Consider the following 13,639-nt stretch of genomic DNA (forward strand, 5'->3'; position numbering starts at 1 on the left):
GGCAATAATTTTTATTTTGCCGAGGCACGAAATTCATAAATTGATAGCAATCGAGGGAATTTCATTAAAAGCGTTTAAAGAGAAACAAAATTGCTCGCTTTGTTGCTTTCTCAGATATTGCCATTATATCCGAATCAACTAAATCAGATATGACATAAATTTATAAGTCTCTCCTTTTGAATATTCTAATGTGCTGAAACTGTATATATAAATTCTATATTATTTTATTTATACTACATATTTAATTTGATTAAATTTTATATGCGAAGAATGCTATATTGACTAAGACTGTAAATTAATTTGCCGTGTCAGGTTTAAAAATAAGACAAGCACTTTCAAAATTGGTAAACTTTCAAACAAGTTTTAACGATCAAATAATTTAACTTTCAAGTAAATATCGCACAAATAATTTGCTTCTGCTCAGATGCGACCACTGTTCTCCACACTGCTGGCTATTAAAATTGCAACACCAGGAAAGAAATTATGTAGCAGAATCTTATTTATTTTACATGTGCAATATAATGGGAGGAAGATGCGATTAAATTTTCTGATATTTTGTGTTACACAGCTTAACAGAATTCAGTACACAGAGCTGCTACCTTTGACAGCAACAATGGCTGTAATCCGATTGATATTCGTATCAAACTCACCTTGGATGACTGATAAAAGGTATTTCATTCCATGCGGCTTAAACTTTGTTCCAGAATTTACCAATCGTAGCGGTTGGCGAGTGGGAGCATGGCAGTCTTTCGGCAACCAATGATCAGTGAAAGATCTGGGGAACATGCTAGCCAGGGGTGAACAGGCATTTGCCCCGCGCTCTTCCCTGTCTAGTAACATGCTAGCCAGGAAAATAGTCGAACACCTTCTGTATTAAAGAAGCTCAGGATAGCTCGAGCAACATACAGTCTTGCATTGTCTTGTTCAAAGATGGCGTCACGCATGCCTCGAAGAAAGGGCATAGCAACGATCCTTAACACGTCAGAAATGTAGCATAAGCTGTCTACATTAAACCGACTATGCGAACTAGAAGCGACCGGGATGTGTACCGAATGGCTCTCCAAACCAACACATGCTGGGCCTGAATGACAAATGCAATCTGGCAGTGTTCATTCTTTTCAGTGCCTTCATACAGGGATAGGTCCGACATGATGTTGTATGCAATGCAGGATTTTGCAGAACCCGAAATTCGTTTACAAAGACGACGTAATGCCAATCCTGTGTCCAGTGTTCCTATTCTCGGACAGCTCTAGGCGCGCCTGTATCTGCTGCAGCCTCAAGGGAAGCTGAAATTTTTAGCTAAGTTTCTGATCCCAGCTACATGATGTGAACAGTGTCATGGAACGATAAACAGCAGTCTTGACAGGCTGCGACCCATAGGATTCGACGGTCGAATTCCGATGCGTGTTGATAGGAGTTTTTTTGTCTTTCGCGAGGCATAACACGGCCTTTACACAAACAGCATCCAGAAACTCGCCGTGGAATCTTCCCATTTATACACAATGTAGTTTGGCGTTACTTATACCTGTTTTATGCGCATGTGCTGGAAGGCTAACTATTGCATATCCCAGCACGTACTAGTACCTTTCGTGCCAGTGTGACGTTTACTGCATGCTCTGTTTTCAGAGTGTAGCAATTTTAATGGCCAGCATTGTATAATGAAACTTAATAGAATCACCACCTACGGTTTATAATAATTTTGGTCTTAAGATGGATACTTTAGAGAACATGATTACTGATCATTTTCAATACCATTTACAGTTATATTCTCAGAAATGCTAGTTACTTTCAGTGGTAGTCTTTTAGGAGTGGGTTTATCGTGAGAGGCTTCATTATGAGAAACTTTCTGTTAATAATATAAAGTTCGGATTGATGCATATATCTTCCGTTTATTTAATATATCTTCAGTTATGCCTCTAAAAGGTATGAAATTGAGCCTGCTTTTTCATTTACAAGTTTATGCGTTATGCTTAATTATGCTGCAAATAACTGAATATAATAATGATTGGCAATTACTAGGAAAATTCCTCACCATTGTTCGTGAGCATATTCAACGCGCTAAATTTTATATTACGTATATACACAGTGAAATCGCTTAGAATGATAACATAATGCTAGCGAAACTCTTTTCCATCAATATACTTTACACAAAAATATACTTTAGAAAGATACATTTCTTTTTATCTTTTTGAGGCGCTTATCATATTTATATATAAAGAAAACTTATTATATATTTTAAAACCTTTTGTTTTTAAATTATTTAATTATTGAGTAAACCTTGATTTTTTATTGCAAGCTAAAATTAAATTCTTTAAATAATATTTTTGTTATTCCTCTTTCGGAATGCAAACCATACCATTAAAATATTAAAAGTTCTTAGTCCTCGCTATTAATTAGCTTTAAATTCCGTTAGTGCTAACTGCTCACTAATATGCGAAACAGTGCTTCAGATAAGGATAAGCAGATGATGCAGCAACAAAAAGGAGCACTTTTCCTCATAATAAATGTCTTGCGCATCAAAAATATTCTTTCGTTACGCAATTAACTTGAAACGTTAATTACTAAGCCCAACATTTTCAAGTCAGCTTTCTCCAGTTTCCTTCCTAGTTTTAGATAGATGATAGCTTTGAATTTCCAATGTTAAATCATTCTCTCAACGGAAGCAACTAAGGTAAATCATCATTGATGATAGGCACAATCATAAAATAGAGTAAAACCCTTGCGGAATTTAGCGGTTCCATCATTAATACATTACGCGTACGGCAAAATGGCGTAACGCAAAGTTAACTTTCTACGGTCAGATTAAGAAAATGTGTATAATTTAAACAAACGTAAACGTTATTATAATTAAAAGGGAAAAACGAAGCAAATTTTAATTGAAAGGAGTTTTATTACTATTTAATGAGTTTATGATACAATTATTATTAATTTTTGTAAATTAGTGATATTTGCTTGGAACAATAAATGACGCAAGCCTTTAAAAGTTTCGTGGTAACTAGCGCAGAGTTTTTCAGTGCCGCTCATAAAGTGTGTTTTTCAATTTTTGGGTCAATCTCCATTGCAAAATCAAACAATTACTAGGTCTTTTTTAAGAATTCGTTTGACATTTTTATAAGGAGCTTTAGCTTTTTCTTTGCTATCACTGCTTTCAGTGTCATGTGATGTTATTAAGATCATACAATTCTTCATTCGTCATTTCTCGATTAATTCTTTTGCTTCTTCTTTTTCCATAACCGAAACTGCTTCGCCCTCCATAAGTGTTCGAATCGCTACAAACGGGTGGTCGCGTAGTGTTTGTCCTAATAATGTGTAATGCGTGTACGAGCCAAATTCTGTTAGAAAGTCCTCTACGGAAGCATCCCTTCCCTTACGTAGATAGGTCTCAACTGCTTTGTCGTAATCAGGTAAACCAAACCTTCCCCGCGCATTGCTTTTTCTGTTTGCACAGTTTGTTCCGCTTCATTTTTAGTTGATCGAAGTTCTTTAAAATTGTTGTCAGATTCTAGCCAGAAGTGGTGTCAGCACGAATTCAGTGTTGACGATATGAACTTGGAACCGCATATGAATGAAATTCTAGCTTTGAGTAAATCAAATGGAAACAATTAAGGTAATGAGTGCCATGAGAACTTTTGAGAATGCTTTACATTATACCCCTCTTATTACAAACGGTTTTAAAGCGAATGTCTTTCTTTGGGCAGCTCTGAGGTTAGCGAACAGCTAGCTGTGGTCAGTTTTCTACAGAATACGGCTTATTGTAGTCATTCACGTCTGAACAAGACCGATCATTGCCCTTTTTCTGAAGGTTCATATCTGCTTTTGGAGAGAGGAAAGTAATACTTAAAAATTTGGGTACTTATGTGTTAACGCAACCACTTTGACGCGGTATCGCGGTTTTTTACAGAAGAAAAAGTACGATTGTCTTCTCGTATGCAAGTTGGCGATTTTCGCGGCAGGTTTTTAAAAAACATTCCCAATCTATCGATATTGATAAGACGCGAAAAATTATCAACGTATCAAAAGAAACACGTTAAAAATTTAAAACACAAATTTTAACTGTTAAATAAAGATTAGATACTTACGTATTAACTCAACTCCCATGGCGCGATATGACGATTTTTTACAGACGAAAAGGTAAAAGTTACTTATGAACAGATAAAAGGTACAAGTTTGTGGTTTTTCACGCTTTTTTTTTTTTTTTTTTAAGAAAAATTCCCAAATTATAGATATTTATCGTTGTCGTCTATACACATTATCGACATACAAAAAGGAAACATACTTCAGCAATTTAAAATAGAAAATTGAATTATTCAACAAGTATTACGTGATACATCGATGTTCGGTTTAGAAAATCTTTAATAAAATTATATATTTTTGCAGAAATTTTACCGCAGTTTCTTCCATTGCTGGCAAATTCCACAACCTCATGTTTTAATGCTAAGTTTAAGAGAAAAAATATTACGATTTGTTTATCAAAACCGTTAGAAATTGGAATACAACAAAAAAGAACGCATCCGAGAATCGTGGCATTGCTTCACTGAAAGATTGTTATGTGCATGGCTGACGGAACAATGGTTATGCGCATGGTTGCCAGAGTTTGAGACATTCGTAAAATTTGGCGAATTCCATTAATGTGGTTGCCGTAATACGTACGTACTGAAATTTGAAATTTTTCGGACGAGTAACATGTGATCCACACGAAGCCAAGAATACATTGTTAGTTGAAACTTCCACCGCATAGCACTGGAATGGAATTCGAAATTAAACACTTTTAACCTATAAGATTTAAATTTTTGCTAGTGGATTTTAATCCACATGGATATCATGTGTGAACATGAATTCTGAACCACCGCGTGCTTTGCTGTTATTAACCATTTCTATAAATTTCGAATTACAGTTTCGTTGTGATTTTGTGATTCACTACATAGTTGTAGGATTTTATGTTAATTAACCGGTTATTATGATTTGAATTTCTTCATTCCATAATTCTTATCAGAATGCGAATTATTTATCGTGTACTTTAAGCCAAGGGTTTGAATGTTTTAGAATTAGAGTTTCTGTCAGCCTCGCCTTGCAGTTACGTACAATCACCAGCTCTGTCAAAGTTTTATTCCGGCTTTAGCATCTTGCTAGCCGACGTTTAAAATACGCGCCGCTAGTTACCTTGTGCCAGCTTATGTAGTTTTTTTGTGTATGTGGTCTCAGACTAAGTTACCTACACTGGAATTTATCTTATGTTAATTAAAATATCCGCAAGTAGTGAAGTTTTGTCTGTCGCATTAGTAGTACCTTCTGTTCATTTAAGAATGAAACAAAATGTTTAGTTTAACCTTCTTAAACTTCGTTATTCTTTCAGGTTAAAGTGATATCTTGCTTTTCAGTCTAGTAGGGTAACTCACAGAAGCTTACAATATAACTCTGCGCAGTTGCTGTCATTCTCAATCGTCTGAAAACGCTACTGGCAAGCATAATAATGAATGCTTATAGTTGAAATTACGATATTTCATATTTCCTACTTAAAGCGACTCTGAATCTAAATATTCCAGTAAAGCAATAAATTTCTTATTGCAGTAAGATTTCAAAAATAATTGCGAGGAATGTAGGTAGGTCTGCACTAATAAGGAGTTAGAGTGATTGCAACACACTAGATTCCGAATTTTATAAAAGAATACATAGTATCTTTTACGATAAAAGAAGGTGATAATTGACTTTTGCCATACACACCAACCTTCAAGTGATATCCCAAGGGGATTAGATAATGATATATTATACGCAAGGGGCCGCCGTCGCTTGTTCCGGAGTAATGATCTGATCTGTTCTGATCTAGCTTATCAATCTGTTTAAAGGTACATTATTCATCCTCGCAGAGGATTAGAAACATCATTGAAAAGAATTAAAGTTATTTTAGGAATATAAGATAGAATGAATAAATTTTAAATTAAGTTTTCAGGGATTTGTCTATTAAATAATATTCAGATGAATATAGGAGAGACAAAGTATCGAAGAAAAATTTTAGTAAGCCTAGATATCAGGACGGAAGAGAAGTACACCGAAGTAAATCTTAAAAAATAGGCGAAACAACAGCCTTACGTCTGGCGTAGATTTTAATTGAAACTCTGTCGTTTTCGAAAGCTAACTGGTACAGGTCACTTTTCGTCAGGAGAGGGAAAACAGTCTGCAAAGAAGTTGAATGGAGTAACAGGAGCAAAGCTCACTTTGCTCTGTATGATTTACAAGCCTTCAAAATTCATCAGTTGAGTAGCAAGAATGCATTTAAGGGAAACAGCAGGTAAGATAAACCCCTAAGAAGGTCTGATTTAAAATCTGTAATACTGAAGCATAGGCGATATCAGAGACTGCAAAAACAGAAGTCTGCGAAAGCAGAAGATGAGGAAGCGAGAGTTAAATGGCCAGACTTTAAACAGGATATGGAGAGCTTGTTGTGTCCTCCAGGAAGAGTAAACATACTGCAAATAATATAATTATATTTTTCATGAATTTTCTTGAAATGATTTTTGAAGATTAGCTTGCTGTCGAGATTTACTCCAAGATAGGTAGTGTTTCTAGTCCATTTTATTGGTTCGCCAAAGTGGAAGACGGCATCAAGAGTTCTATCGGAATTTTCTTCTCGGAAGATAATTGCGGAAGATTTTTGCGTGTTGATAGCAATGCGTCATTTGGTATACCAGTCAAAGTCAAAATGCTCAAGTCAAAAATAAACTTACGTACAGCTGGCGACAGGAAGGCGATGCTGCCAGAAGCTCCTAACTATAAACATTCAAACCCTCGTTTTAAGTACAGAATAATCAATTTGCATTCTGATGAGGACTACGAAAGCGAAAGGTTTGGTTTATTTAACTACGGCAAAGGGCTATCTGCTTAAGGAGAGGGATGCCTCCCTGGAGGACTTTCCAAAGGAAATTGGCTCGTATACATGGAGAATAACACGAGGAAAAAAACGAAAACGCCCATGCCAGCCCGTTTACCGGAATTCGAACCCCGAATCGAACTACCGATGTTCAGCGACTTTACCGCTTGGTCACTGGCGGACCCGAAAGCGAAAAGAGAGGTAAAAATTCAAATCATAATAACTGATTTTTATTAGCATAAAATCTTACAACAGATAAAACTTAACTAAGGGGTATATCAGAACAACATCTTGCAACTTACTCTTCAACAGAAAACTCTATCTTCGAATGGTGGGCTAGATAGATGAATCTTCCTGAAGTTACTGGGCAAGCTCTGGGTATTTCCACAGTACTTTTTTTTATAAATTGTAATTTTTTAGCTATTTAAGCTCAAACTAAGTTGCTTTCTGGTCAAGGCCTATGGAAGAAATATATGGTATGGAAAAAATTAAGATAAAAATAATGTGTTAGCTAAATTAAACCTTATAAGGAAACATACTGGAAATGGTATTCAAATTAAGCTCAAATACCAATAATTTAAATTTAGTTCAGCTATAAGAATACAGCACACTTTCAGATTACGTGAACCTAATATAAGTTAGATCCATGCATATTTCATATTTCGTGATACTTAGGCTTTCATAATGGCGACGTTCTTGAATCGAATTTATATGCATCCTCATACACGTTTTCATGGAAATATCTTTGGCCAAGTAGAAAACGTCTAAAACAAAAAACTGACACGCAAAATGAATAAACCGTAGACGTTTCAAATTGGCTTAATCTGTGCAATATACTTTTATTTTTATATAGTAAGATAAAAATGTAATTTAAAGTTTAAAATATTTTATAAAAGTTGGGAGGAGAAGAAAGAAAAGTAATTTTTTTGTCGAATTCATAATTTTAGGAAAAGAAAAAATGGGATAACTTAAAACAAAAAACTGATAGGCAAAATGAATAAGACGTTAACATTTCGAGTACGCTTAATCTCTACAACTTATTTTTATCTTTACATAGTAAGTTAGAATTTTTTTAAAAAATTCATAGAAGTTGAGAGGAGAAGAAGCAAAAGTAATTTTGTATTCATAATTTTAGGATTTATAACAGAATTCATAATTTTAGGAAGAGAAAGAATGGGGTAATTTAAAACAAAAAACTGGTACGCCAAATTAATAAGACATACAAGTTTCGAATAAGTTTAATCTGGGCAACATATTTTTATCTTTATGTTGTAAGATAAAAATATAAAGTTTAAAAAAACTTATAAAAAATGCATTATTAGTGTTCTGGTACCGAATTCTGCCAGGGTGTTCTAGAATATGAAATCTATAATATCCTGTGAGTAAAATCTTTCGAAAAAAGTATATTGATCAATACTTTTTGTGACAATCTACATAGAAATGTTCTTCTCTTAACATCAGAAACATCTTATAAACTAATTTTTAATTTTTAGTTGCATACAAATGTAAACATTTCGCTCTTCAATTTATACACAGCTCCCAAATTTGATATCCAAATTTAAAATTAAATATTTCAGTCAATTTCTGTCATATGGTGTCAAAGTTTTTATTTTTTTTATTTTTTTTATAGCGAGTGCAAAATTTTCTAAAATTTAAGTATAAAGAATAGGGAATGTACAGACAGTTATATTTCATTATTTTAATAAAGTTAATTTTTTTTAACTTAAAAATACCAGAACATGCGTCATTTGAAACATTTTTGTAGTCAAAAGTACATGTCTTCCACCAACGGCTGTGAAAATAAAGATTGGGAGAGGACTTTTCTAGACATGGTGTATATTATATATATTATAAATTATGTCAACAATTGTTTTATTAAAAATGAGTGTACAAAACGTCAAGTAAGACACATATGTTATAAGCCTTCTTAGCCCGCTTTCTTAGCCTGCCTTCTTGGTTTAGTGGTCATTACGCTTGATGCGTAATCGAGAGATCCATGCTTCTATTCCCGGCGAGGGCATTGCTCAGTGGCGCCCGAACTAAAATGGTGGTGGATGATGTTTCTGCACCCCCAGGATTTGGCGATTGGGTCCCCTAATTCTCGGTTGCCATTTGAAAGGGAGAGTATATAAGGTATTTCTCCCACCTTCTTAGCATGCCTTCGTAGCGTTATGGTTAGCACGCTCGACGCGTATTCGAGAGGCCCGTGGTTCGAGTCCCGGCGAAGGCGTTGCTCATTTCACATCTCTTCTGCTTCGAAATAACCTGTCTCTACAACGTATTGTTTTAAGATAAGTAAATTTATATAATTTTGATATGTAATTCTAATATGAAAAATAAATATGATTTTCTACCGCAAAACTGACAACTTTCGGCATTGACAATTTTTACCTGGCGTGGATGATTAATATTGCGGCAACTTAACGTGACGTGAAAAATGGCAGGCTTAAAAGCCGACATTTCTAACGTCAATATTTGGATTTTCCTGTGCAATGAAACCGGTAAAAGGGAGAAAATGAAGAAAGGAAAGATTTATGTTCTGGCAAAAAAGAAAAGGAGGAAACCTAAGGAACGGTGTAAAAAAAGGTCTTATAACAAGAAAATTCACAGGAAAATATGTCTTCTATGCAAAAGTAGCTTTGATATGTCTCATAAAAAATTTTTACGTGAAAAGTTGAAGCCACTTAAACATGACCTTCTGTCTTCTAAGTGCGATAAATATGTTCAACTTCGAATCAAACTCTCACTTGATACAGTACACGCCACTTAATGTTATAAGGTATATTCTCCCTCCTTTCAGTATGCCTTCTTGTGTAACGTAGCGCACTGGGCGTATATTCGAGAGGTCCAGATTTGAATTCCGCTTATAAAAACTTCTAAGTATCAGAAAAATGTCGCCAAGTAATAACTTATTTAGCCAAACAGTTTGTTTTCGAGTTTGGTCAACTATTAAAAATTAGGCTAAAAAGCATTATCGTAGATTTTTAATAACGGTATCGCTTGTTAAGATGATCAGACACGCATCCCTCTTCTTCAGGAGCAAAAAATGCTTCTGCAGAATTTTTCCCCTCTGCTGCTTAAAAACAAATTTCCTCGAAACAGATACCCCAAAATAAGGTCGCTTTTTACTTTCTTTACGAAGTAAAAAGGAAGTATTGTAATCGCGAAAAATTTCAGGTATAATATTTTAACGAAAATATCCATTTGACCGCTATTAAATGCAATTTAACGATGTTTTTGCATGACATCTGTACGTAAGGACAGACTAAAGAACTCTTTTTCCCCAAAAAAAATTATAAAAACTGATTTAAAAGGAATTCTGAAGACATGTTTTCGTAGCATTTGTACGTACATACGTGCGTCCGCATGTAGGTATGCATGTATATATCTCGCATAAGTCAAAAACGAGTAGCCTCAGAACATTGAAATTTTCTATATAGGACTGCTATAACATGCAGATATGCACCTCCCATTTTGGTTGCAATCGGCCGCACCAAAAGTACATAAATTTATGTATATATATATGTGTGTGTGTAACAAAAATAAAAAATATGTAAAAGATTAAATTAGCAACGTAAATTAATTTCCCTTCTCTATTCTAAAAATAGTAACCTCTATTTGCACTGCGTCATTTCGAGAAAAATCTATGTCATATGACTCTTACGTAATTTTGGTGATGTAAATGGAACCAAAACGCAACCAGCCAATAGTAATTTTGCAACAATATTAACTTTTCAATCAAAATGCTTTCAAAAACAAAACTAAGTCAGTTTGACTTAAGATTTCATCCTCAACATAACGCACTTGCTTTGGCCTAGCTAGACTGCTGTCTGTCTGCTGCTGCTTGCTTATCAAAAATGTAAGCCTTTTGGAACAGGCAAATTTAATGTGCCGACTTGTGTGTAGCTGAAAATAAAACTGAAGATTTATTCTGGCTTCGCCTTAAATTTCCTATTCATTATGGATCAAAACTTCTACGCCATCAAAATTCCTGCTCTTCAGTTACTTCTGACTTTGTTTATATTACACACACACACACATATATATATATATATATATATCCACTCTGTTACTCGACTCAGTGAGCTGAGTTTCTTTATTCGTATATGTTTGTAAATTGTGCATTTTTTGCTTTAAAAATGATTGAATTATGTTGTTCTTATCTTCCGGTTAAGGTTTTTATGCCTTTAGTTAACTTGCATGCAATAACTGAGGAATTATCAACAATTTAAAAGTATTTTAATTACGGTTAAGCCTAATTTTTGTTTAGCATAACAGCCATATTTGTTTACATTTGAAAATTAGCAGAACAGTGGATTTGTTGCCAATCTAGAGAAACTAAGCTTCCCAACAACAAATTAACGTCTTCTTTTATTATTGAGAATTAAATTATGCTTAATTAATTCTGGAATTATCATTTACGTTATTAGCTTGATTTTGCGTAGAAATTATATTTTTAATTGTAAAAATTGTTTTAAACTGTTGGTGTTTTATGTTTTTCTATTTCTTTCAATTTTTAATGAAAATATTTTGAATTTTTACGTATTTTTGCCTTGTTCCGAAGTGAGAACTGAATTTATTAGTAGCGCTTGTGCATTAAGTAAGCGACACTGAATCGTCTGGGGAAAACTGTTTTTTTTTATTTGTTTAATTTATTTTATACATCGTTTTAAATTTATCATAGTATTTGAATAGAACTTGTGGTAAGTCTTCAGATGATATTATTTTTGTGCACTGTGGGTTATAAAATGATTGAGATGTAATGCTGTTAAGTGAACCTAGCGCCGAAGTGTCGCTATGGTAAATAAATATAGTGAACTTTAAAGAGTGCATTTATTCTGTTGTGTTTTATGCGCTATCGACGAAGTAGATTTAGTTCAAAATTTGTTAACTGCTAATTCAATGTTTAAATGAAATGCAGAAAATTGCGTATAATTTAATATTCCGTAAAAGGAAGTCATGTGATGTACAAATCAGGTTTTTTTACCTATTTCTAAAATTTTCCATTTGTATGTACTCTTCCGAATGAGGGGTGCCCCCCGAATATGAAGATTTGTATAACATCGGTCAACTATTTTCCAGAAATGTTATGAACAATTCATAAATGAACTAATGCGTGAAGACATTATAAACGGCTCATAAACAATTTTTACATTTCCTAATTAAAATTTTGTGAAAGGGCTTATTGATACATTCCTTGTTGTACATACATTAGTTAGATTCCACTGCCGTTTTCTCATTATTTCCCCATCTCAGTTTTTCTTGTCGTTAATGTTATCATTCGGTTAAAGTTATGAAAACAGTCGTGGATAAACATCATCACAATTAATCGGCGACTACTGTATTTTATTCTTGAGTGAATGTAGTGTTAAACATTTTTCCTTAAGCTAGGAAAACTCTGAACTCTCTTCTTTCCGTGTCAGTAGAAAAACAAAAATATTCCCAACATAATATTTTTGTTCCGAGGTGGTAAATGAGAGAAAATTCTAAATATTTGTGTAACGTGTTCGCTTTTAGTGACATACCACTTTAGAATGTTGTCGTGTGACCTTACTTTGACAGGTACTCTAGAGACTTTTGTATTTCATTGTATGATATTTTCCCATCATTTTTTTAGGTGATTCTGGCAGTTCATGTAGACAATGGCAAGTGGGTGGATGTACCTATCACCCCCGACACCAAATGTCAAGATGTCATCGAGTGCTGCCGAGAGCCGAGCGACGAAATATGCTCTCTTGTTCAGACTATAGGTCTCACAGGTGAGTTGTGTCAGTTCCCTTGCTATGGAAGCCAAAAGTTTGAGAGCGGATTTAGAAATCTATCTATTCAACCGAACTGTGTGTTTGATAGCGTTTTCGTTTCTTAGGAAAAATTAGTGTAATAGATGTTTGGTCTCGAATTTCTATTGAGTGTGATCGTATTGGACAATAATAACGGCATTTCCTCGCGTACTTTTCGCCGCTGTTATTTTCTTGCACAAAGCAAAGGAAGTATTATAGTCGCGAAAAATTTAGGTTATCAGATTTTAACGGAAATATCCATTTTGACTATTTTTTTCGTGCCATCTTACGTACGGAGAGAATATCGTACGGAGGCTCTGTTTCAAAACGGATTGTAAAATGGATCTTATTCGTGATGTCTGCACGTACGTACTTTCGTGTATGTATGTATATATATATATATATTCGCACTAAATGAATTTAAGATCATACGACATATATATATATATATCTGTAGATATATAGATATACAGTAAGACTCCGCTTAACGCTGTTTCGTTTAGCGCTGTTTCGGTTTAGCGCTCTTTTATTTCAACCCGGGGATTCTCCGAAATTGTGCGCAGCGCTAGGTTTCCAAATAACATATCCGAAACAGTGTAGTTGTGTTTCTTGCTTGGTGGACGCATTTTTATCATTTGAAACATTTGTTGACATTATTGTTAAGTTTAAATTTGTATAATACTATAACGATTAATACAGTGACAAATATTATGATCTTTAGTTTTTATCATGGGTGATAATAAAAAACAAGAAAAGAAAGCAACCAAAAAAAGCATTTCACTGGAAACTCAAATGCAAGTGATTAGAAGATTAGATTCTGGTGAACGTCAATCTCAAATTAGTGCTGCATTGATTTTGGCAACTTCAACAATAAGGACAATTCTTAAGAATAAAGAAAAAATACTGTCATCGGCAACTGCAACTACGTCAAGCTCTGCAACTAGAATTACCCGTTCTAGAAATAACATTATAGAGGAAATGAAAAAACGACTGT

The 13,639-nt window shown here is 34.2% G+C and overlaps 1 protein-coding gene across 1 annotated transcript in view; it reads left to right on the forward strand.

The window, feature by feature from the left end:
- ASPP (Ankyrin-repeat, SH3-domain, and Proline-rich-region containing Protein) overlaps positions 1-13,639 on the forward strand; it is an 818,500-nt gene that overhangs the window by 223,149 nt on the left and 581,712 nt on the right. Inside the window, exon 3 of the mRNA XM_085806749.1 lies at positions 12,483-12,624. Within this exon, the coding sequence (XP_085662875.1) occupies positions 12,483-12,624 (142 nt within the window). The remainder of the gene's footprint in view (positions 1-12,482; positions 12,625-13,639) is intronic.

Source organism: Stegodyphus dumicola, chromosome 12, assembly GCF_044657685.1.
Source record: "Stegodyphus dumicola isolate Sdum_Otavi_A_Nest chromosome 12, ASM4465768v1".
Lineage (NCBI taxonomy): Eukaryota > Metazoa > Arthropoda > Arachnida > Araneae > Eresidae > Stegodyphus > Stegodyphus dumicola.